The sequence below is a fragment of the Poeciliopsis prolifica genome, unplaced genomic scaffold, assembly GCF_027474105.1.
Source record: "Poeciliopsis prolifica strain line A6 unplaced genomic scaffold, Auburn_PproV2 SCAFFOLD011, whole genome shotgun sequence".
Classification (NCBI taxonomy): Eukaryota; Metazoa; Chordata; class Actinopteri; order Cyprinodontiformes; family Poeciliidae; genus Poeciliopsis; species Poeciliopsis prolifica.
The window spans coordinates 2399019-2425968 of record NW_026562386.1 but is presented as its reverse complement, the minus strand read 5'-3'; the positions used below and the strand labels follow the sequence as shown (position 1 = coordinate 2425968).

Genomic DNA, 26950 nt, shown 5'->3' with positions numbered 1-26950 from the left:
GTCATACACAGGGTAAAACTAAACATGTAAAACCTGCCCAAATGCAAAGAAACAGAGCAAATCTAAACCTCTAATAAAACCTATGTTAATAGCACTATAGGTTTTATTCATAACCTATTCCTAATATATTTTTACAAACAATTTAAAGAAACAGATAAATTTTATATTTATTTGTCATAGAGTTGGACTGAAGAATTTTTTAAAGAACAAATTGGGATATTTATGAAACGGCTGCTTTTCCAGACACAAAGTTCTAAGTTATAAACTTTAAATTTTTTTTAAAGCATTTTGACTTTTTCCAAGAAAGCCAGCACCGTGCTTGAAAACTGGAACAATGTTCTTAGGTGTAAAAAGTCTCACCTCAACTTCCCCAAACATATTTCTCAAAGCAGACTTTAACTGGACCATTAACTTTCTGAGCAAGTTCAGCAGCTAGCTTGAGACTCTCAGGTCCAACAGTAAATACAGATTTCAGGTGGAAAAAAAATTATGAGCTATAAAAGCTTCACAGGTGATAAGATTTAAGGTGACAATTACTGAAACGGAAGAATGAAACAGCTCTCATTTAATCACCTTGTGATTTCTCGGTAACTTGAGTCAGCAGCTCCCTCTAGTGGCCAACAGTCATTATTGAACTGTGACACATTGAATTCTTCTCTAATATAAAAACCGTGTATACAATTTAATCACACTTTTTTTTAATTTCAAACACATCAAAAAGCATTTTGATCAATTCTAGTTTATTATTTTATTTCAAGTAGTTGTAAAGAAGTTAGGTTTTTGCACATTTCTTGCAGGTTTGTAAAATGTTCAAAGTAAGCCAGATGGGATATGGAACCAAAAGAACTGCACTGAAACGTGGTATAAAAAGACAAGAGGCATTTAAATCAGACCACAGCCTTGAATCTTTGTTGGATTCAAACAAAGGTACTGACATAAAAGGTTGCTTTTATGTCAGTACACATTTTCACATCACAAGGTATAAACACATTTCCCAGAGATATCAACCCACTGAGGATCACCCATATCATACTGCTTCAACATAGAAAAAAAAAGAATACACCCATAAAAGTTTGAATATAATAATAAAAAAAACCCACCATCAGCACCAAAAGCGAAGCAGTAAGTAAAAAAAGGTTTTTGTCATCTTGTAAGCCTTTTTTTTCCCCAACATCTGTATGAAAACCTGTCCTGTGTTCTGAAGCATAGAAGGCATTCCTCTGTGATGAGGCCAGCATGTTCACTGATGAACTCTGATTCTCTGCATAGGCTGATCAGTGAGAACCTGGCTCTTTGCATACGAGAAACAACTTTGGGTTGCAGCAGTTCTCCGGACAGCAACGCCCTTTACTCTCCAGCTCCACCTCAAACCAAAGGTTCAGCCATTTTCAGTAGCCTCGCTCATCTCTTTGAAAGTGATATGAAGCACATCCTGAATGAGGACCGCTGAAGTTCAACCTGGGATTTCAAATGACGTTGCAAGAGAATCTGAAAATCAAAAGAAGTTAAAGATTTGGCAAAAAAAAAAAAAAAAGAAAAAAAGCGTATGTATACCACATTCTCAAATATTTCCACACCTTTTAATTTCAGCAGTTCATGTTTAGCAGTCATGCAACTTTAGTCATGCTGCTTGACGTAGGCACATTTTCAAGCAGTTATACAAACTAAGACAGTGCAAAGAGGACAATCAAGCTTTTCAGATGAAAACCGCAGAGAGTAAGTAAAAAAAAAAGAAAGGAGATTAGCAGAAGACATACTGATTGTTCGCTCTCACATAACAGCAGAGCCAAAGCGATTAAAATTTACAATCTACCCTCTATCAGACTCAGTTCCTCCACATGTATAAAGTCATCCGAACTGCAATATATTTCACTAAAGGAAAGAAAAATCCACATTTACATTCAAACCAAAGAGCTGAACCGACTGGTTTCAGGTGGTTTTATTTGGCCTTTTTCTTTAACAGCTGATTAATTTACTAGTGATGAATGATGGATTTACTATGATTTAGTAAAATCGTGGAACAATCTGTTGGATAAAAAAACAAGTTTCTCAATCTATTTTAGTTCTGTGTACAAAAACAAGTGCAAAACAGTCTGACCCCCAGATTAGAGGCGACTCCATGTTTTCATGCAACCTTTTTTTTAAAAAAAAAGACATGCATGCAACCATCTTTACACTTGAGCGCTATTAGTAATCCTGAGAAAGTGAATTAGAGCAGTAGACAACTTAGATCCCCTAAGAAATATTTTTTTCTCTGAAATAAGTGGAAAAAAACTACACCAAACAATTCGGATGCCTGCATTAGAAATCAAATCTATTTGGTTTGAAAAAAAGAACTCCTCCAGCAATGACGTCAAAACGATCATTTTAAACCGGCAGCTAAAACTCATGTACCGACGTTCAGCCGCCATCATGTTGATGATGGAAAAGATGCAGGACAGACACAATTACAGACCAGTGAGAAAAAAAACAACAAACAATTAAGGCCACGCTAACAAAATCACGTTCTCACAACCACCCGTTCTCATAAAAGATTAGGAAAAAAAAAAAAAATCAAAGAAACAAAGCAAGATAATTAAGACCACATGGAGAAACAACTGCAAACTCCCCCATGTCTCTGCTTGAAAGACTTGTTTCCTATAAAAGCTTTGAGAACCATTATTAAACTGGCTCTGAGAGTAGAGGAGGGGGAAGACGGCAGCCGCCACAATAAAACATCTTCGGTTCAAAGTTCTTTGAAATTGGATTTTTGTGGTGAAGGTAACTCTTTGGAGTAAAGTGCTCCTGTTGTAGGCACGAAGAACAAAGGCAAAGAGCAGAGCATCGTCTCAGTGCCTCAGGGGTTGCATCAGGACCTGATTTCCATGTTCGTAAGGCTGACCTCGAGGTGGCCGTTGTCGATGCTGTTGTCGTTGACCTCTGTTCATTCTTAGCGTATCTGCAAGATTTATGTCAGAGAGACTCAATATAAACGACTCAGCAAAAGGAGGACTTACAGGCAGTAAAGTCATAAAACAAACAAGTAGTACAAGTATTTTAGCACAAACGTAACTTCTTTGGGTTCTTCTACTCATCAGAAGCCACAAACATCACGAAAGACACAAATGTATTGGCACCACCAGCAAACATTTGTAAAAAGCCTTAAAATAAAATTTTCCTTCGCTGCAGCAGAAACATCCCACACTGAAAATGTAAGAAAAATTCACCACTTGTTTAGCTAGTGATTGGAAAAAAACCCCCACAGCGTTTATAATCATTGCCAACATTAATACTTTTCCTTTGTAAGTTGATGAGTTTCTAGAAACTTTAAATTAGTAAGCCACAATTTTCTGTCTCCCTCTGTGAAATTTCTCAGTTTTTGCATGAACTGCACCAAAACGCAGGAAATCATCGGAACTCGTCCTTTTCTTCCGACGTCCATCATGCGCCTCGAATGATGGCGCATGATGGAGGGTCAATGCATCATTTATGTTGTTGATTAAACACTGTCCAACATTTTGTACCTGAGAAGTGTTTATGTTCAGGAAGTTTGGGGTTGTTGCTGGGTGTGTGAACACTGCAGATCTTGATGAAACCCGCCATCAGCATAATGAGAGCAATTCCCATCAACAGCACAGCCCACCAGTGAGCCTGAACAGCAGGAAATGTAAAACACGTCAAAGGGTCGATGTTTTCTTTATTGGAAATTTGTCTGTATTTCTTATATACTAGCCAGGTCTGCTGCGGAAACTCACCACAATCCAATCTGCGATGTTCTCATACAGCTCTGGGTTCAAAAACGCTTTCTTCAGCCTGGCCAGCGGCCCGTCGGCGTCCACCAGTCGGCACTTCTTGAAGACGTCACAGTATCCTTTAAAGTCGTTGCAGGGTGAGCCAGGCTGCAGCGTTTTCACTTCTTTGTTAAAGAATTTAGACCATCTTTCTGAACCGGTGCTGCTGCAGGTGCTGGGATCGTCTGGGTGAAATAAAGTCAAAGTAAAACCTCACAACATGTGTAAATGGGAAACGAAACTACACATATAAAGAAATTGGTTTATGAAAGCAATTTGAGTTATTCTAATTAGTGTCTCTCATTAATTAAAATAGCTCATTCATTCTCAAGGCTGTGATACAATAAATATGTCCGACTGAGGATTACTACTGAAATTGTAAGATAGAGCCAGCAGATCTACTCACTTTTTTCCTTGCAGCAAACATGGCAGAGCTCAGCTGCTTCGTTCTTTTCGTCTGTGCTGGCGCAGGTGCACACTTCCAGATCGTACTTCATACAAATAGAACCAGAGCAGGTCTGATACACAAAGAGGTGAGAACAATAAAAATAACGAATGAGCAGAATGCAAAGAGTGTTGCTCCTATTTTTATTTGTGGTCATGTAGTTCCTTTTGCAAGCACCTTTATTCATCTTAGCATGTGCGTGTCAGGTCACTGTCAGTGTTTATGTGCATTTAAAAGTTAGAGATGAAGAATGATTTGGTCAGAAAGTCGAAAAATTAACATGCGCTTCTGCATTTGCTGCTCGAAATGATTTTCCTTAGTTTTACTTTTGCCAAAAGACTTGAAAATATGAACAATTAAACAATTTAGATGTAAAATAAGTGTCCAAAATGCAGTGGAGTAATATCACTGATTGACATGTTCTGCTTTCAAACTCATTTTAGAAATGTCTATATTTCAAACACATTGTCAATTTTTTTTTTCCATCTACACAGAGAAGAAATTAATTGTGTACCCCATTGATGCAAACTTGTGTGTCCTCGTGGCAGGAGGTTTTGTCTGGCTTTGGCTGTGAGGTTGGACACAGCGCAGTGCCTCCGTTGCAAAAGCCTGTTTGAGCACATTCAGACTCCCCTCTGCAACTATCTGTAGGACTCTTAAAAGTACATGTGGTTGTACAACATGGGCCTTGGCTTGGACTGGAGGGGGGGAAACATTACACACATACAATCAGAAGTGGAAAAAGTTAGGCCATGACAATGTTGTTTGGTTGATATTCTACTCTGAGAAAAACATACCTGCAGATTTTTCCAGGTTTAAGTTTGCACTTTTTTCCCGCCTCTTCGTCGGCATGATAGCAGCACTCGTCCTTACAGTCGTTGCGGTAGCCGCAGTCGCACTGCTCTCCGTCTTCCACCAGTCCATTACCACAGATAGGCTGACCAGACTCTGACCAGGAATACACAATTAAAACAGAATCTACCACAAACACGCAAAAAGGTTTCCAACATGGTTAAAAATAGAAAGCTTACCAACAAAGCAGGAATCTTTCTTCTTCAACAGAACTGCACTTATATTCCGAATACTGCAGATGGAGAACCTGTTATTGTTAGCTTTGTCTCCCGATGTGGCTCTGGCGTACATGATGAAGTTTCCCAACTCCTTAATCTTGTCCTTGGATTCTCCAGGGGTGCACTCACCCCCAGAGTCATGCTGTAGGACAGAAAGCACTTAAATTACCTGGAGGACACATAGAGTCCTGCAGAGGAGCTTTGAGTGAGCCACAGTGTTTCGACTAGCTTACGGGAGAGCCAAAGTTGTGTCCAACTTCATGTGCGAAGGTGATGTGTGACACTTTAGGCGGGACATGTGAAGCATAGTTCTGCACAGTGATGATACCGGTGTTGAGAGATTTCATCTTGCCATCAGAGTAGTGCTTGCTTTTTTCACAAATGCCTCCAGAGCTTCCTGTTGAGTGGCAATTAAAAAAACAAAACAATCAATGTTAGCAATGTTCCAGAAACGTTACCTTGTATTGGATTAAATGTCTTTTTATCAGCTTAGCAACAGAAAAAATAGTTTAATGGTTTATTGATAAAGCCCCAAATGACTAAATCTGACAGGATTATGTAGAAGAAAAAGCAACCACACCCACTGAAAAAGACTGAAAGCACATGGTTCGCACAAATAAATGCTGGGTCTATCTATACAAAACTACCAATTTGCAGAAGTGCCTGCAAAGAACCTCAGAAATGTGATGACTCTCCTTCTGCCAGTCGCTCTGAGTTTCTTTTCTGCTCTTAAGATCAGAAAATTCTGAACGCGGGTTTCACTCTACAGAGCAGAAAATGGCAGATAAGCCTTTGAACTATTATTAGCTTCCTCTGTGAATGGCTGCAATTATAAAGGAGCAAGCATTTGGGAGAAAATTAGAGGACTTTGAGGTGAATCTTAACTATGAAACTTCTTCAAATGAAACTCTTCCTGCATTATCTTTGACATGAAGGACATGTGTGAGCCAAAGGTTAAAATAAACTGTACAGACACCAAAAAATATGCAAGCAATGTGTACAATTATGATTGCTTAACCTGTTAGGGAACTATAATTCTGTGCATTTTCATGCCTCTTAAGGTTTTTCATTCAATAAGTGTTTGACATTTTTAATTAGATGCTTATGGTAGAATAAGAGAAAAAGATTTTAAAATTCCTTACAGAGGACAAGAAACTGCATAAAAATACCACTTAGTGAAAATTGTTATTCCCTAATCATCATAAATTGTATTTGTACCGCATGCTTTGACATGACAACACTTTTTTTCTTTCCCTTTGATGCTCCAAATATTATTCTGCTTTGACATTTGAGGTGAAGTTTATTGAAAAGGCAGCAGAATCTACTGAACAGATCTGAGCTTTGTGGGTTTTCATGTTCTTTGATCGCTGTGCAGAGCCTGTTTTCAGTTGGAGAGAGAAGAAAGATAGACCCTACCTGGAGTATTTCAATAATCCAGAGTATTTGCTTTAACAGCCTGTGAAGCAGCTGTTTAAAACAGTGCTGTAAATGTTCATCTTTTATATTTAAGATCGGTCTCAGTTTTATAAATACTTCAAATATCAAAGAGGCTCTTCCAATTTTACTATAATGCGTGTTGTGGCTCAGACACTTGTTCAGAAATTATTTAATTTCAGGGCTGGAATTGATGGCTTTATTATATTAATATATTGACTAATGTTTCTCCAAATATAAAAAATTACTTTCTTTAGTTTCTTTTTATTTATCATGCAACAAAAATAGATAAGGAAAGACTGAAAAGGCAAAGCTGGCAACTTAAATATGACAAAAAAATTTATAAAATGTAAAAAAATTATATTTTATGCTATATACAGTATTTAAAAAAAAGCCTGAGTAATCAAAATGTGACATGCAAAGAGATGAAACAGAAAAAGGCCCATTTTAGAAATGACCACAACATGCAGGATGAAAGTGGAGCAGATAAACATGCAAAAGCAGCACAAAACATTTATGAAGAGAAAAATGTTTACAAACTTCACTGGAGAAAAAAAAGAAACAGGTTCTGGCTGTGATACGGACCTGAAGGAGCGCCGACCCAAGCCAAGCCGAGCACGCCATCATCAAAGTCCCTGTCAGTGAAGACGTAGGCCAGGCAGTATTCGTCATGGTTCTGTTCAGAGTTCAGCTCCAGAAATTTTTCCACGCCAATATTAAGAAAGCGAAAAGGATTAGTGGTGTCCTTGGTATCGTCCGTGGTGTTGATCTAGACGAGGTCAACAATTACAAATTAAAAATTCAGAAGAGAAAGCTTCGTTGTTCTACAGGCTCCTAATATACAATCTGCTTCATCTGTTTCAGCTCAGTTTATTTTAAACCAACTCTACCAAAGCTTCAGCTCACCCTGATCCTTTTAACCATGAAGTTGATGTTTCTGATGCCCAAGAAGTCTGTGTCCTGGTAAATGGAGTCAATAGCCTTCACATGGCTGGAGATCTACAGAAAATTACATTTATTAGACAGACAGTAAGGTACAAACAGAAGATAATAAAATGCTTTTATCAATCCATATTATATCTTTCCACTGCAAAGGGGAAGACCAGGATTTTATTTGCATAACATGAACCTGATACAGTGGAAAAGTGAAGTGGAAATTCAGGAGAGGGGAAGGGGGATTTTGAGAAATAATATACAGTTTGCATGTTGACAGAAAAACCCAAATCTCTTGAGTTGAATCAATTTAAAGCTAACAGTTAGTACTATAACTCACCAGATTTCCCAACTAGGCTTTTATGTTCTTGTTGGTCAAGAACACACTCTATTTTATACAAGTCTTTTAATCCACTTCCTAATATTTTTTGGGATGTGTTGTGATGTGTAAATCCTCAGTTCATCCAGTTTCTCACAGCACCAGTATAGTTGCAGACGCCAGAAGTCCTGCAATGTTTTTGTTTGCAAGTCCATGTGGGGCTAATGCTAGCTCTCATGCGTGGTGTCCATGAGGACCACATGTGGGACCGGGTCACTTCAGCTGAAATTGACACCAATCTGTTTCTGTGACTGGAATGAATTGACTTTATTTCTAAATGTAAATTGGATCTGTTTGTCTTAAAAAGTTTTTGGAATTGAGAGTTACTGCTATGTAAATGAAATCAACAGAATTCGACTGGTTTATAACAACATGCTTTCACAAACAAAATATTAAGATCCGGTTTCTGTGTGCGGCTACCTGGGCGATGACGGCCTCCCTGGAGCCGTAGTATTTATGGAATAAGTGGTCAGTCTGGATGTAGAGCTGGCAGGTGTTTTTGTCCTTCCCAGTTGCCCTCTTTTTCCTCAGAATAACTGGGCCATAAGCGTCATTGTCTTCTTTCACCCTGCTCACGTCCTGTGAAAAAACCCAAACACATCAGGTCAGTTCTGATTGTTTTATTCTGTTATCAAAAATAAGGAGCAGTTCCTGCTCTGAAACCTGAAAGAAACTCCAATGAATAAACAGATTTAGCAAAGTTCACTCGTCCACCATCCTTGCCCAGCTGTGCTTTTAGTCATCAGAGCAGACGGCCGGGTTTGTTGTGATGTTGGCACTTACATTGCTCGGCTCTTCGACTGCAGACGCCTGGTACTGCTTCATCCTTTCAAACACAGAGCGGTCAGCACAGCCTCCCTCTGAGCCGTACTTATGAGGATAATCTGGCAGATGGAGTGGAGATACGGGAATGACTTAGAAATGCTCAAGGAACACGTTCTGATACGAGAGCTGATTGGTGGAAGAATGGAGCAGCTGGATTTAATAAAAGCTTCAGTGGAATTGACATGATGCATCGTGATATTCGAGTCAAAGTTTGACAAAAGCATTGGCACCAAAATGTTAATGAAAAATGTACAAAATCACACTAATGCTTGTACTTAAAAGGGAAAAGCAAAAATGTAACAACTGACCTTCAAAGTGTTATTGAAAGGTATCTTATTTATTGTTTTTTTATCTTTAAAAATGCACTAAAGCAGAACGATGTGCTGGTATTTCTGACGTGCTGAAGATTTATTGCATCTTTCTGTTTGACTGGGACTCAGCTGAAGCTGTTCTTGTTCACATGTAGGAGGATGCACATGTAAAGTAAGTTTAGACGACACTGATTGTGATCTAAATAAACTAAATGAGCTATCCTGAGTACCAAGAAGTTGATATTAGGCTGCTGGCCTGCAGTCAGCTAACCATTTTTATCTGTTCACTCTGGAGTCGACCCGTCTTGGTTCAGTTTCCGATCCATGATTGTTTGAGTGTCTCACAGCAAAAATAACGTGCAAGCTGCTGATTTTGTCTTTTTACGTAAGAGGAAAAACATAGCAGCTGATTGGCAGTGAGCAGCAACAGGTGCCAAAAGGAATACATTAGCCTGAAGTTCATGTTTTATAAAAGTGGAGAAAACTCTGGTTGCTATGATGGAAAATATTTGTGGTTTTGAAAATGTGACCTTGTTGAGACCTCAGAATATGATGCATTATTTGAACAAATCAAACTTATCAAGTGACTAATTTTTCTAACTCTATTATCAGCAAAAAGCAGAGACAAGAGAGACAGATATCAATACAAACAAGATTTTCTTCTTTGTACTATACAAAAGCTGAACAAAGAAAAAAATGTAAAAGAAATTATTTCCATTACAGTTGCACTACTTATAAAACTACCAGCAATTATAATTACATTTTCCAGTATAAATCTTACATAAAGTGCTATATGCTATATAATCAGGGTATAAGTAACTGAACAAGAATAAAGTCACAGCTTCACATAAAGGTTATTTTGAAAGCAAGATGGCTGTAAAGCAGCAGTGAGATGTGAAACTATGCTGACCTTTACATCATCATCATCACTACAGAGACGGAAACATTCCCTTCCATTATTCCTTGCAGCTGACTAAACCGGTGAAACTGACTGAACACACACTGCAGGAACAGATTCAAGCTCTGACAATGTGCTTTTTTGGCGTTTCGTTGGAAAAAGACATCTTTGTTCTTATGAAAGAGGTCTTGTACAACTGCTAATCAAAAGGCCTTTGACTTGTGGGAAATAGTACAAAGAAATACATGAAATGATTGATTTTCTACATTTCTCACATCAAATGTCCTTTCACTATCTATAAGCTCACAGCAAATGTACTGGGAGCATTGTGAAGTGAATACAAAACTGCTAAAATAATCTTAATTGATATAAAACATTTGAAATGCAAGTGAAAAAGCTAGATATGCACAGACTTACAAGTGAGAAAGGTAAAATTACTCTAGTTATGTGTGTGACTGAAGGTTTGCCAACCAAAATGTGACACCATGCTGACATCCTTTAGGTAAAAATATCCAAAAAATACTCTGATTACACAACATGTTCTTCAAAATGTCAGGTTTGTACAAAATTGGAAGAATTACAGTCTGAAGGCAGAAATTGTTGATAATGTGAGATTTCTTTTTCAAACTAACCCAGACAAAAAGCTAAATCCAATTTGCTGTTTATAAATCGGAATTTGACAAATTAGTTAAATTCCAATTTGACAAATTTGTCAAATTTGACACAAATTGATTTAGCACAGCAATACTTCATAGTACTAGTGACACACACAAACAAAAGTGTGTCTTCTGGTAATTAATTAGCCTTTTAATGGAGTTTTAAAGCACATTTTAATATAACTTTGATTTAAAATGGTTATTATTGACTGAATAATGCAAAGTTGACACTTTTAATGCAACTTTTAGTCCAACTGTGCATTAATAGTGTCATTATTTATGGAATGACCCTTTATGGCAACATGTCATAAACATTCATGAAGCCTCCTGTGAGTTCATAACATGTGTTGCATCATGTTTTTGACAGTGTCGTGCCAGTCTTATGCATCATTGGTTTTAATTAGTACTTACGAATATCATCTTCATGATAGATGACGGAGTGGAACGGCACATTGCTGTGCTCCAGATACCTCTCTGAGGGTTCGACATAAAACGTCCCTTGCTGGGTTTTAATGAATCCCTCAAAGCGCCCGTCAACCACCGAGCCGTGAGTCAGAGCCCCCTGTTCACCTGCCAAACAAAGGAAAGAAAAAAATCTAGCTCACATCCTGTTAAACTGATAATCTGGGTTGTAAGGTGACCCCAGACGACGTTCCCAAGGCACGTAAACTTCCCATTTCACCTTTTGTTTAAGACAATAAAAGCCCCTTTCCTGATGTTTATGTGAACTTACAAGGAGAAGTGCAGCAGGAGGAAGAGGAAAGGAAATTAAAATGTTGGGAGGTGGGATGGAAGAAAACTGGATTTATGCAGAATAAATAAATAAATGTGTGTAAATCTGTAGTATGAAAATAGACCGTGACTTTTGTAGCATCACACAACCTTTTAACTTTTACCTTTTCATCTCCAAAGGGAATTGCTTTCCTCTTGATCTAAAATGCCCTCATAAATTTTACTATGAAGTTAAGAATTGTGTCTTAGTATAGACAAAACAAAGCATTACATTTGTCTCTCAAAATAGTGTTTTATTCACATTTCACATTGGGTTATAGGTTTTGTTTTTATAAAACCACATGAAGCTGCTCTTGATTCCTTAAACGTAAGAGTTCATCGGTTTATTCTCTTTTATTTTCAATAATCCTTAATAAACATCAAGTTCAATGCTGAATGCTCATATGTCAAAATGTTAAAAGTATGCAACTGTTCTTAAATGACTTAATCTCTTTAAACCAGGGTTCCTAATTTTTATGAATAAATCTGTGACTTCTACAACTTTCATGTCCTTTATGCTGATTTTAAAACACAAAAAAAGTAAGTAAGGAAGTAAAAACACAACTAAAGAAAGGTCCCAGTGAATGAAAGACAGAAGGAGAAAGAAAATGAAAGAGCATAAGATATGGTCGAACTACAGATGTATGAAAGGGAATGAAATGGTTGCAAGGAGGAGAATACAAGGAAGGAATGGAAAGAACACAAAAGACAAGAAGAAGAAGAGAAGGACAGACAGAGAAAAGCAAAAGAGTACAAATATTAAAGCGGCGAATGAAGAGGAGTGGGAATGAAGAATATGTAGACATGGCGTTTAGCAGAATGTTTTAGCTAAAAGAAATACTACTGTGAACAAGCTCTCACATCAAGATTTTTATTTCATAGTAAAGAATTGCAAGATGCAATGTTGATATTTTTCACTCATTTTAAAAGTAAATCTCAAAGTAAAGGATTTCCAGAAATCCAAACCGGACCCAGAAAAAACCCAGCCTGGTCGAACCCAACCTGCTCATTTCCTTTTTGCCCTCAGTGAGTTCTCTAGCAGCATCGGTCACCCGAAACCATTTTCACACTGTTTTTATCCCCCATTGTTTTTGTTGGGTGAAAAAGGAACGACAAAAAACAAGGGAAACGTTTTAAAAATAATTATACTTAAAGGTTAAGAGCTCTATTTGATTTTGATAATCAGTAAGACTTGTGGAGTTATTTACAATAAATCATTCAAAAGAGACAGACAGACAATGAAGAAACTGTAAACAGGAAATGATGTCAGGAAAGCGCGGCCTTACCTAAGAGTTCTCCACTGTAAATATGTGACGTGTCGCTGGGTTCCTCTTGTCCTGACACCTCAATGACAAGATCCGGAGAAAAGAGCTTTGTATCTCTCTTCAGCCGCAGGTTAAAATGTCTAAAGAGAGAGACAAAAGAAAATTTAGCTTCAGAAATAAACATTAAGCATCCAAACTTAGATCACAAAATAAAGTCTGCGCTGGGAAGCACAGATTCACGATGAAAACCTCAGGGCTGCAGTACAAACAACCACAATGAAAGCTTTGTCACTTTGCTCTGCAGGATGTTGCCTAAAGATTTTCTCTATGACAGTGATGTCAAAAGAATCGATTAAAAGTAGAAACTCATCACTGATATAATCCCACATGAGCCACTAGTTTACCAGAAGCTTGATGTTTGAAACTCTTCAAATGACGAGAAATATCCGTGCTCAACATAGTCCTTATGCAATCACACGACTGTGAAGGTTCTTCCACATGACTCAACTCTGAATCACCACTGTTTCTTACTCACTGGGACCCAGTGGGTTCAACCATTTTGGCTTCATCGTGTTGGGGCACTTTAATGTCTTAGCTATATTTCTCCCCCATTATGTTTGTTTGTTAGAGATTATAACTAAGTCGTGCTTTGGTGCAGCTGGCAGTGCTGCAGGATGAATAATGAGTCCTCTGTGAGAAATAGCAATGTGTGCTGTCCAACAACAGGTCTTACAGAGAGCAGCTCGGACAATACAACATGTTTGTCATTTTATCTCATCCCTGAAACAGAACCAAAAGTGCATAAGCAGCATTCAACTTCTATGCACCACAAATCTGGAACAAACTTCCAGAAAACTTCTTTTACAACTGCTGAAACACTGAGTGCCTTTAAATCTAGACTAAAACCCTGCCTGTTTCAGGTTGCCTCTGAAGCATAATCAATTAAGAATTTAACCATGGCGCCTGACTCAATGTAATGTTTCAATTGTTGATTCTATGTTGCATGACTTTGTGTTTTTTGTGTTTTTATGGTGTAAAGCACTTCGAAATGCCTTGTTACTTAAATCTCTTGTACAAATAAAATTTGAGTGATTGATTGAAAAGAAATGTTTCTAAATGTGAACAGGAATATGATTGAAAGTGCAGTAGCTTTACAAAGTAAACAGCATTGTGAGGGTCAGACAGAGAGCAGGATTTTCCTCTGCAGGATGAACCTTTGACCTGTCCAAGCATTCACATTTTCCTCATCATTCAACCCCCAGTTTCCACCACCTTTCATCAAGGTTTGACTTTATTTTCTTCCATACTAAATACTTTATTAACTGGAATGTTACTATAAATTATATATTTTATTTACATCCACATTGCAAACAACTGGCAAGCTGCTGCTTGCTAAACGTTAAACTCTAAATAGGCTTTTAAATAAAATCCGCAGATCAAAAAAAAAAAGTGTAAAACAACAACAGAAAATGTAGGGAGTCAGTTTGTGTCATTATTTATATTACATTATATTTTCTCAGAATTACAGACATGTGTGAAATGTCTAAGATGTTTTCATCTGCATGTGACCATCATGCACATCATTGAACACTTAAACACGTACAGAAACCAAAAAAGACAACAAAAAAGGTCAACATAGCCACCAAACTAGGTTAACATGACGCATTTCTAGAATATGTAATTCTAGAAATGAGGTCAGAGACTAAATCAAATGTATTTTTTCTTTAACATGGTAACCACATGTCCAGTCTGTGCATGAAAAGGCTCTAATATAGAAGCACAGGTGAAGCTGTTTGCTCTCCAAGTGGGACACTGGTGTTATTTGTGGGAGTGGGTGTGGCTACCACTGGGATAGACAAAGAACAAACTGGGAAAACAGGAAACAGCCAACTGTCTCCAAGGTGACGTCTGTCACTGACACCATGAATGAAAGCACATCCAAATGATCCAGAACAACAACAGCTCATATGAAAACTGCTGCTGGTCTTCTAACTGGTAACCAGTAAGATTATTAGAAAACACTCCAAGTTTACAATGATTAGAAAAACTACCAAGATTTTTTTTCCCATTTTGGTGTACAATGCAGTTTTATTTTTTCCACTTCATGTTATGTTACAGCCTTTTCCCAATTTGTATCAAATTAATCTCTTTCCTCAAAATTCTAATTATTACACCTCATATGTATATTTAAGGCTCTTTGAATTAAATAGTTAATATATTAGAGCATTCAATTCAATTCAGTAAAATAATTAAATTTTAAAATTTGAACAAATTTAAGACTTTTGCTCAAGCATAGACATAGTACTTAATATTACTAAAGGTCATTTTTTTATCATTTGACTTCAACTGGTTCTTTTACCTATGAAGATTCAGAAAATGCTTGGTCATTTTTTACACACTGTTCTCTTTATCTTAATGTGAGTGGGAATCACAAATAATGCTTTCCAGACATTATAACAAAGATTCAAAGGCCTCTGCTCTGGTTAAGCACAAAGTGAGGACTATTTATTTATTTTTTTACTTTCAACTCTTTTTTTTGTGACTTCTTTAAGGACCTAAAGTGGTTTTGAATAACTTCAGATATCTTTGATAATGTCACTTGGTATATTATTTCAGCTACAAATGGTTTAGTGAGAAAGAACAATCTCTCACCAGAACAACACAATCCAACAGATATTCCACAGAAAACAGGTTTCTAAAGCATAGTGGGAACTTGCATTCTTGCACAATGTGGCTTTCAAATGTTCACCTTGATTTTCTTTGCATTTTAAAACTCAAAATGAATGAACATGTGGAGGAACTTCTGTCAAAAGCCGGCGATGACTAAGGTGTTCAAGAATGTGAAGAACCTGTAAATCAGGGGTGCTCAATACTTCGATCGCGATCTACCGGTCGATCGCGGGGAGGTTTTGAGTCGATCTCTGCAGGACGCTGAGAGCAGCACTTCCTCTTCTGACAGGCTTATCAAAAATATTCACTAAGATCCAAAACGTTTGTAGCTTCATTAAATAATAATAAAGCCTGAAACTTGATATCGTAACGGACTGAACGTTTTTAACTCAATCTTTGCTCGGCTTGCAGGGCACAGGCGGTTGCCACAGCAATGGGTGTGCTTAACGATAAAGAGAGAGAGAGTGAAACGGTGCGAGTGGTTCTGAGTTGTTCACCTGTTCGGGTTATTTTACCTTTGTTTTCCTTCGCTGTGGTTCATCACAGCCGCTGGAGTTTCTGAACGTTCAATAAACAACAGACTTGGACTAATTACCTCGTTCGTTTGCAGTAAACGTCACGACAAACGTCAAATAGGACAAATATATTTGATTAAGTTTTAACAAACAAATGGCTTCTACCACAATATTTGTATCAAATTACATTAATTATATCCCAAATTCAGAAGATTTGCCTGTACCTCTGCAGAGCTCTTTGGTTCCTCCTATCAGTCCTGCAGTTTCACATAGTGACGTCATCAAACCAAATTTCGGATCTACAATAACTGACTGACACCACTGGCCTCAGAGGCAACCAGCTTCTGACTGAGAAACCAGTAACCTGCTCCCAGTGTCAGAATCTCACTGAGGAAGAAACTGCATGAGGTTTTCTATCACTTTATCATTTCTGATATAACTGATGGATATTTGCATAGAAAATTAGTCAATAGGGTTTAATTTATAATTTTGTATGTCTTCATGCCATGAGGTAGATCTCAGCCGGCTGGTGAGAGAAAAGTAGATCTTGGTCTCAAAAAGTTTGAGCACCCCTGCTGTAAATTATAACACTGTGAGCCAAAGAAAAATCCAGTTTGCAGAAGCCTGACATAACTGTAAGAACTGGTTTTTAATACTCATTCTGAATTCTGTAGCTAAACAAGTCAGGCAAAAATCTAAAGATAAGAGATTCATAGTCTCACGATGACCAGGCAGCACTGAAAGGAGAGACAACCAAAAATAAAAACTAGAACTCTAAGACATCCTCTTTGCCGATAAAGATCAGCACATAATTCCTGAAATTCAACACGGAAACGCCTTAAAAATGTTGCAAAATCAATAACAATGAAAACAGATCATATTTCTCCATAGACAACACAAGCAAAATGTTAAAGGCATTTTGCTTTAACATGTCCCTAAAAGCAGTTTATGATTCTGTGTACAACATTTTACAAAATGTGTATTCATGTGTTTTCATTTGGACTATGAACGCCGTTACAAAACAGCAACTCTCTAACAAACAACCATCCAAGAGCAAATCGACATTGAATAACCCGGCAGTTCAGATTTTGCCTGTAAACCTTTCAGTCCTTCTGGTAGACTTGACACTAATTAACGTGGCTCATCTGTCCAATTTTCCAAGCTTCTGTATCAAGGGTGCATTTGCTGCAGTCCACTCCAGAGAAGTCACAGATGCATGATATTATGAAAACATGCAACATGCAATATTATTGTGAATATTTATTTTCCATCATCAAAATCTCCCCCGTCCCCCTGCATTAATTTTAATGTCTTGGTCACTAAAATAAGTAGCTAATCTAGGAGAGCAGATTCTGAATGGCAAATGGTAATGGCCTTCTAAACAATGCATCCAAGTAGTTTTTCTGCTTCTGCAATATTGAGCAAACTGCTGAAAGAATTAATCAGATTGATTGATTATTGAAATAACTAATTTAGTAACTGATTAATTGTTAACTGAATTACACAGCCTCAAAAAGAGGCTGTTTACTGAAAGAACATGTCACTCAGAACTATAACTAAAACAGTACAAAAAATACAGACATCAAATTTCAGATGACAAAACTTATCTGAAAAGATTTAAAAGACAAAACAAACTTGTCTTTAAAAAGGTTCTACTGGGTTATATTATGAACTCCAAGGTTTTTATTTATAAAAATAAAAGCCTTTTAAGAACATTTTGCTATCAAATAATCAATTTCTTAATCCAGTGATGAACTCTATACTGTATTGATGCCAATTCAAGCAGAAAAAGCTGAGCTGTTATTGTACTCTAGGAAATAAAATACTTATTTAAAATGAATTAATAATTTCTTTATTGTATTTTTCTAGGTATTCCAAAGTCTTTAGAAGAAAAAGCCCTAAGTGGTTAAATGAAAACTGCAGAATCTGCTTACTAAAATAATCGCTAGTTATCGCAGCCTTAAAATTGATAACGCAATGCCAACGGTGATCTAACAGATTGAGAAGCTCAAGTACAGACTAATCACTGGAATTTCCCATAACGCCACTCAAAAAAAAAAAGAAAAAGAAAGCTGTGTGGGGTTCTCCTTCAATTCTTACCTCCAAAGAGAAACCGCGTGCAACAAAAATGGGAAGCGTTCCAACTTAGCTGTCTGCATTATTGTGCAATGAGCGAGATAATTAAATGGCATAACATTTTTTCTACATTTTTGACATTTTAAACTGCACTGGTACATGTTGGACAATATTTTCTTCCTCAGAAAGGAGTGATATAAAGCAGATAAAGGATACAAATTTCCGCTGCAGATTAGTAAGATTTCAGCGAGTAAGTGTGTGTGTGTGTGCGTGCGTGTGTTGAATTTAACTGACCTTCCATGAGCCTGGAAGTCCAAGTGAACCGTCTTGTCTTGTGGATGAAGTGCCCGTTTGGCTCTCTGATGACTGCTGTGCAGAGCTTCTGTGTCATATGACAAACCCTCATAATGGCGAATATATTTGTTCAGCGGCTTCTTAAACTGGCCTGAAAGACAATTCAGTGACACAATGAGGCAAACTTTGTTTTATAAAGTCAGATGCAACATAATTTCTCTGATTTCTGGGACAAAACAGAACATTTGAATGTTAGGAATGTCTCCAAAACGGAGCAGGGTGAAGCTGTCACTCCCAGCACAAGTGTAAAGGCTTATTCATCTTAACCCCTCAATCCCACAGAGTTCTTCCAGCCATCTTTCGTTCTAACCGCTTCCTTTGTTCTTTTATCAAAAACACAGAGTCCTGAGTTTAACACCAGGGGAGCAGAGCGCATGATGCATGTCAGGTGACTGGGGGTCTGTTTCCACACAACAGCCTGTCTGAATGCCAGTGAATGAAACTGCTGAAGGCTGCTGCAGTAGTAAGAAGCTCCATTCCAACGACACACTGGATGCCAATTAAATACTAGCCTTCATGACATCAGATAACCGCTAAAGCTCAATGTATTTTTCAAACAACAACTCTGTATTTGTTATACAGATCAATTACATTTTTTTAGGTGCAATTGATCACCTAAAAAAATAGAATAAAAAAATATTTTACAAACTTTATTCTTACCTTTTTTTTAATGCCTTAAGAAAATTTAAAAAAACATTTTGAAATGTAAAACCTGACACAGAGGATCATAATTCTTGCATAAAAGGGCTAGAGAAACCAAAGAAACATGTCAGAATATATAAAGGCACCGATCAGGATTGAAACACCAGAAAACAGAAAATGATGAAATAACATCATCCCCATTTATGAATGAAATTATTGCTTCTGATTTTAATGACTTCACAACAAAGTGAATAAATGAACCAATGTTTGCTGGTGTTACCAGGGAGGGGAGGACCAGATTTCTTTTAGACATTAGCCAATTTCACTCCTTTTCTTTTTTGTTGCTGCATTAGCAGCTCATTAAATGCTGCTGTAAAAAAACAAACCAAAATGGTACAAGAATGAGTGAGTCAAACTAATCACAACCTGTTAAACTATGAGGAAACATGACTTATTTCTGTCATGCTCACACAGTATTCAGATGCAAACCGAAAAACACGATGCGGGTTGTTTATCTGAAATATTTGAGGTTATAGTGCCTATAGTGCCTTACTTTTATAGTAGTAAAGCACTATAGCAGTAAGAAAATGAAAGCCAGAGACATTTGGTCTGAAACACCAAACATTTTTATTTTTCTAACCCACTGTTTTGCTCTGTGAAGTGGGAGTCACAACTCCCCGAACAGGGAGGGAGAGACTGTACCAGGCTAGCTGCAACTTGTTCATGACTGCACATAGGAAACAGCAACGATCTGCTGTTCCCGTCTTCCTTCTAAAATGACAATAATGTAAACAAACTAAGTCAGGCAAAAACCAGGCTTCGGGATGCATGGAAGGGCTTTAGAGTGGTGGGCGTTTTTCTAATCAAGGAATGTAAATTTGGTACCAAAATAAATATCGCTATTCCAGAATGCAAGATCTCCTCCCTCAGGAGGATGTGGAAACTTTATTGATGTTTAATATTGACAGTGAGTAGTTTTTACATGTTTAATTCTGGGTCTAATGCAGCAATTTTTTTTATGAAAAAAGGATTTTTGTCCACACTCAGTAAATAAAACTTGTCTATAGCCATAAAATCCAAATCATCCTCTTAAAAGGATTATTTATAAAGCATAATAAATGACTAATGTGTAAATGTATTTTTTTATGGTTATATTAAAGAAACACTGCTTTATTTCTGCTTTGAGGTTTAGGAACAAAGATTAAAAAAAAACTATTACAGCAAAGCAAATCCACATGAATTTTATGCAGTTGTCTGCCTTAAGCTCCTAAAACACAGAGCGGCTGTGAAGATTGTGCATCCTGTATACTTACTAATATTTTAGATGTTTTATTCTATTTTTTTAATTTGTCACATTTTTTTTGACGGGGGCCATCTTCTCAATTTTTTTTTTACAATGATCTTTAAAGATTGTTATTTTAAAATCATGTGCTATTAGTTACACAAGATTTAATAAGAAACAAATGTATTGAATGAAAAACTATATTTTTATGTTAAATGAAAAAAGAACGTAGCCTGCAGCAGTTTCTTAAAATGTTCAAAATGATCATGAAAGCTCATCAACGATTAGTTAAAATGAACTTCTCGTCTCGTTTAGTTTGCAGATGTTTAGTTGACTTCAGAGATGTGTTTGACACATTCGCACGAGATTTGCATCTACGCAAATACATGCCATACCTCAGTTATTGGAAGTATCTGTGGGTGATCAAGCACAAACCCGGTCAAAAATAATAACACTTCTGTTTTTTTTTTGTTCTGGAACAACACAGTTTCACTCCTGCCTTTTTACACAAGGATTAATGGATAGTAATTAATAGTAAAGGAGAAGTAATTCAAACATTTCCTTACAGTTTCACTGCTGCAACAATTCTTCAAGATTGCAGAGCAAAGTGTTATGTGAGGTTTTGCAAAGAGCAGCTCTTGACAGAAAGGAAACCGTTTTGCTGACAAGAAGCGAGGAAGTGGTAACAGCATGGATTCAACTCTTCTGGGCTTTGCAAGCGAGTTGATAGTTTGACAACGAAAACATCATAAAACTGGCAACTCCAACGTCTGCACTTAACTATGGATTCAGCTGTGCATCCAACAGCGAAGAACAAACAAATCTGAGGTTGTTGGAAAAACCAAATCTTTAAATAAATACTCTTAGGGATCAACAACAATGAAATTAAGAAAACAAATCGTAAACTGAAGAAAGCCAGCCTCACAGCAACAAAATTATGCCAGACAAATAACCAAACATGACTTAACAAAGCACTGTTGGGCTGGAGTGCAGGAACTTATGCCATCACAGTGTGGTTTGTGAAAGCAGCAGTGTGGTGAAGGTGTTGGATGCCCTCTGCTATAGTTTAGAAACTGTCTGGTCCAAGTTGTCTTCTCAGATTTTATGCTAACATCGACACAAACTGACACAGTTGCTTCAGATGATTTATATCACCTCGTTCTGCTGTTATTCTTTAGACATGAGAAAAGGAGAACCTCGCCTACTCGCAAATTAGAATTTTTTTGAAAAACAAATTATTTGTAATTTATCCTTAGAGCACAATTTAAACATCAAACAGCGACATTAATTTTCTCCTGATTGGCTCTACCCTGAAGAGCAGAGATTAGGAAAACAGTGGTAGTGCCATTGTGCGTACGAATGCATATTAAAGCTGGTGGTACTATGTATTTTCCAGGCCCATACTTCCATTTCTTGTCACAAAGAAACTATGTTACCGTCAGTTGTTATGAAAATTCTGTAAATGTCAGCATTTCCAAGCCGACTAAAATTTAACACCTTGAAATTGGGCCTCTGTCTCTTACAGAAAGAACTCTCTGCTTTCAGCACGTCATCACAACAATGCTTCTCTATTTCAGTTACAGCTTTTCTCAGGAAATGAAAGGTTGTTCCTATAAGCTCAGCAGATGCACAGTTCTACCAGCTGCTTGCTAATTGCTGCTGCTGCTAGTCTGAAGGAGCCGAGTGGGGGATGGGGGAGACATGGAGGGAGGGCTCCTCTGTGAGGCAGGAGCTTTGGTTGACTTCTGGTTTTTGATTTGATGCTTTTATTTTGATAACTTCCGCTGTATATGTTATAAAATGGCAGCTTAACGACAGAAAGGAACGGAAGAAAGGTCGCAACAATGTTAAGTGTATCTTGTTGGTAGTGGCCCATTTGATAGAGGCACAAGGTATGTTTATTTTGTAAAAAAGGATATTTCTAATATTGACTGGCTGAAATTGTGAATTTGTTTTATTATATATAAACTCTAAGACATAGCTTTTTAATTAGAGTTAACATTTTTAGTCGTGAACGTCATTGTTAGTTCAACCGTTAAGGTTGTAAGAGCATGGTTTTGTACCTTACACGTTTTTTTTTTACAGCTCCTCCTTCAGTGAAACTCAGGGTTTATTTCTAATGAACCTCACTGTTCATCAGTAAAGCCTAAATCCTTCATAGCGGCTAGGGGGAGGGGGGTGTCTGCTACACATATGTTCAGTCTTCACATAATTAATTATGATTTTCTTTTTTGCCATATGCTATAAATTTTCAACAAAACTCAAAGCATCTTTAATCCAGATTGCACATGAACCCCCTCCTCTCTGATGTCAGCAGCAGTAAACATGTGTGGTTGTGAGTGGGCCTTTAACACGGCCATCTTGGGCTGCAGCCATCTTGTATTTCATAAAGCACTTCCAGAGTGATATTGAGACATCTTTTTGCAGTTTCAATGTATTTTGTGAAAGGACTGCTGGTAGATGTGGCAGAAGTGAGCCAGCCTCTATTGTGCTGCTGACTCAACAGTGGAGGACTTCACTGCATACATCAGCTGACTCGTATAAAGGCAAGCAGGCTTTTTGGTGGAGGCAGTGATGTAGGGATGACATATGGTTTGTGCAACCACCCACTCACAGGTTGCACAATCAGGTTCTTTTGTGACAGAGGCTGGCTATTGGCTGCCTATCTAGATTACTGTGGGAGAAAAAACTGGCCAGATAGAGCTTTCTTTACTCCCTAAAGGCAATAGATTATTAAAGTTTTTCCCAAAAAAAGTGCTAAAGTGTTATTTAAAGCTGCTGAAGCTAGTGTTGTCAGGAGCTTCTCAGAGGAGCAAGTCTCTCCTCTGAGATGAGGAGAGACAAGTCATCTATCTGCTATGCTTTTCCAGTAATTTTGACTCAATTAGCTACCTGTCTGTGCCTGTATGTTAATGGGTAGACTTCTTCCTGAAGATCATATAACTTTACTCCATCCATTTCAAATCACATTGAACTGAATGTGAATATCTAATTTAATCAAACATTTATCATGGTGTATGAACAATTATCTCATCTTGAATGTAAACAAGAGAAAAGAGGAGATTGTAGATTTCCAGAAATCTACATTAGATCATTATCCATTATCAGTCAGAGGCTTCTTCAAAACCACTGTAACACAGACGTCTACGTACAGAGTATTTTTGAATTTTGCTGAAACATGACAATAAACTAAACATAGTTCCATTTTATTTTAACTAAAAAGTGTAACAAATATGTTTTTCTTTTGAACTGCATTATGAAATGAACTTGGGTCTATTTTTATGTTTTCAGTTCTGTCTCATACTTGAGATTTTATGAATACATTTAAACAGTGCCACATTCACCCAAATGCGCAACCAGTAGGCAACCTGGGAGTGAATGCCTAAATCGACACGTGACACAATGAAGTTGGAATCAAACCCACAAAGTTCAGATTAAAAGACAATTATGCCTCCCAATTAGCTAGAGTCACCAATAAGCAAATACACAAACAATAAAGGTCTTGTTTTTTTTATTTATCCAGGAGTATGCCATAAATATTCAACATTAAATATATTATTTAATTATTAAATTAAAGAGACTTGCATTATTTGTGAGTGGCAGCCCAAAATGACACCAGTTTTAGATACCCAGGAAGTAACTATGTCTATAACAGAGACACACTGATCAATCAGCCAGACTTGGGAATCAGACAAAGTTTCATTGATCAGCTCTGATGAGTGATCGTCAGACCAAATGCTGAGAAATCTGTCACTTTTCTAACTAACAAACTAACTCACAGTGATTCCCAACGCAGGTCTTTGTGACACACTGTCCTGGATATTGTAGATGTTTCCCTGTTTTAACGTACCATTACATGAAAACCAGTTAATCAACCATAAATTCAAACATGTGAGTCATCCCAGGCATTGTGCCTGGAGGAGGTGGGTTGGCAAACACTGAACTAACAGATGCAATCAGAAGATCTTTTATTCCCTTAAGCCTCTGATATGGGTCGTACTTTGATCAATGAATAGTTCTTGTACTACTGTTTTGATCAAAAGATGCAAAGCACATCTTTCTCCTTTCTGCATAAAACTGGTACTGGCAGCTCTGACTTCACAACACATCTAAAATTACAATCAGCCAGGAAAAGCATAAATGAGAATGTCCATAAAGTCAATAGGAATCAAAATTAAGCAATTAATATCAATGGGCAGAGAAACTTTAGATTGGTTTATTTTGAATACTTTCAAAACTAAGATTTTTTTTAATATTAAAACAATGGTTGTCCCACTGGATTTACTTTAAATAGTGGCTTTCAATTAAGTTGATAACAGAATTATCTGCATGATCTGGGGAGAAACTACAAAATAGCTGACATTTACCTTTGAATAGCTTTGTAACTATTTGGTGTCAGTGTAAGCAAGGAGTTGAGCTAAGTTTAGAGAACCTTTCTGCAATATTTCCAGCACTAGTGAATGTTTCCTGCTCCTGTCTGTGTAGATTTGGCTAAATGTCCGCCCTGAGAGCTCAACAACATGAGTTTCCCCACTCAGGAACTGTCAAAAAGCTTCTATTCACCTTCTGCGTCGGGTTTAAATATTCAACCTGACACCAAAGCTAATTTTGTCACGCTCGGGACTGGCTCGTGTTCAGGCACTACGCTTAACACGAACATTAGCCACCAAGCTAGCGAGTTCGGAAGCCAGAGTACAACTGTTTGATCAGATCAGCGCTGTCACTGAACACTTTCCCCGCGTGAGTGGATGGAAAACTTACCTCTAACGTCCCGCAGGTAGCAAAAAATGATAAACAATTTGAAAAATATCATATCCGGCTGCCGTTCAGTACTAGCGAACTAAGCTAAACTACACATAAAAGCCGTCAAGTGGCTCTCGTTTCGTTGTCTTCGCCCTCTTCCTAGTTCGCTCCCATAACAAACACCGGCGGCTTCGAACCGAACTCGCAGGCAGACGGGCCCCCCTCCCTTCCGGTGTGCGCTGCCAGCAGAGTGTAGACACACCCATTCAGTTACCAAAGCGCCTCGAAACGACAACCCGCTTCACCGCAGGACGGCAAAACGCTGTCTCAATCCTCTGACACCCGGCGTTATTGTTCGTGTCAAGTTTAGTGCCTATTTACGTTTAGAAAAAAAAAAGACTTCCGGGTTCACTGACTGGACATTTCAAAGTGAGGGGAGGGAGGTGAAATCTGGACAATGTTTTATGTGAAATATGGTTACATTGAAGAACAAATATTAATAATTAGCGATATCCCACATTGTAAAAATTAAAGTGGATTTTATTCGCTGTGTTTGTAATTTATTTAATTGAAAATGTAAATATGTGCAATACCTTGAAGGAATGCAAACAGTAGACAATACAGTACACTGAAAAGCATTCATATATATTTTTTAATTCTAATACATTTTGTCATATTATATTGCAATATATTTTTGGTGCTATGAGGGTACAATATGATTTTATAAATTTTTCATAAATAATTACTAAGACTTTTGAAAACTTCACAGTGTATTAACTTTCTCTGCTGTAAGGGTCCTCAACAAAAAGCCTACAATTTAATTTGTGTCTGATGACAGATTAATCCATTTTTTCCCTTTTTGTCTTGATACTTATTTTTTTTGTATTTATTTTTGTGCACAGTTTGTGTGTGTGTGTGTGTGTGTGCGTGCGTGTGTGTGTGTGTGTGTGATGCAGTTTTTCTTGACTGCACCTCTTATAAGAGATACTCTTAATTTCATTGCACTGTTTCACTAAACATTGACAACAAAATATTAATTCATTAGATGTGTGGCATGTAACTGTATTCAGCATACAAACTCTCTCATTATATAACTGTTAACAGATGTAGAAAATGTAATTCTTTACCTAAAAATAAGGCATAAACATTTATTGTTATTATTGGGAATTAAAATGTTCCCAAACCTTTCGATAACTCTAATTGTCACATTTTTAAAGAGAATTAAAATATGAAATTCACAGAAAAGAGCAAGTCCATAAGTCTAGATATACCACTTTAAATTTTGATCAAATTGTGTCTGTTTTTTATTTGATCAATAAGATCATTTGTATTACTTCTTCTACTGTTTAATAAACAATGACACTGTCAAGTCTTTTCTGTGTTTTTGTACACTTGATGTTCCAGGAGGAACATTTCAGTCTTTACAACCTCACAATCTTCAAAATAACAGCCAACAAAAATTCTTTGTCTGACAAAAGTAAGAAAATTCCCTCAGGGAGAATCTTCTGTTTCACAGAGTCTTTGCTGCCCCCTACTGATCATAAGACGGTACTGGAAGTTAATTAATCTGTCAGGCTGCACAGCTCTTTGGGACCTTTGTTTGTTTGGTCTGTTCATTTGTCAAGTAGTTGACGACAAAGCGAAATCTGAATTCAACTTGAACCACCGAACCAAAATATCTGCCTCCTGGATTGTAAGGCTGACTTCCAGTTCAGAATAATGCACGTTTAATGGTTAATAGGGATAAGTATGTAGGATTAGGTCACAAGTAAATGTCGAAGCAACATCCCAGTAATAATGTGCATGAGTGTGTATGTCCTATACGTTCAGGGTAGCTCTTTTCATTCAGTCTATGCTTGAGTTGTTTGCCACTATTTTTGCTTCACATGCAACCAGTGAACTTGAACAGCA

General features: G+C 37.3%; 1 protein-coding gene across 1 annotated transcript; it reads right to left on the bottom strand.

Moving 5' to 3' along the window:
* Positions 1 to 723: 723 nt before the first annotated feature.
* Positions 724 to 25365, bottom strand: adam10a (ADAM metallopeptidase domain 10a). The gene is made up of 16 exons (XM_055036465.1): positions 25058 to 25365; positions 18313 to 18463; positions 12779 to 12897; positions 11133 to 11291; positions 8815 to 8915; positions 8452 to 8610; positions 7626 to 7718; positions 7305 to 7488; positions 5519 to 5682; positions 5247 to 5427; positions 5013 to 5163; positions 4730 to 4913; positions 4177 to 4288; positions 3735 to 3955; positions 3504 to 3630; positions 724 to 2938 (listed from the first exon to the last, which is right to left on the bottom strand). Exons 1-16 carry the CDS (start codon positions 25107 to 25109, stop codon positions 2829 to 2831), a joined length of 2268 nt encoding a protein of 755 aa, XP_054892440.1. The 5' UTR covers positions 25110 to 25365; the 3' UTR covers positions 724 to 2828.
* Between the last annotated feature and the right edge of the window lie 1585 nt (positions 25366 to 26950).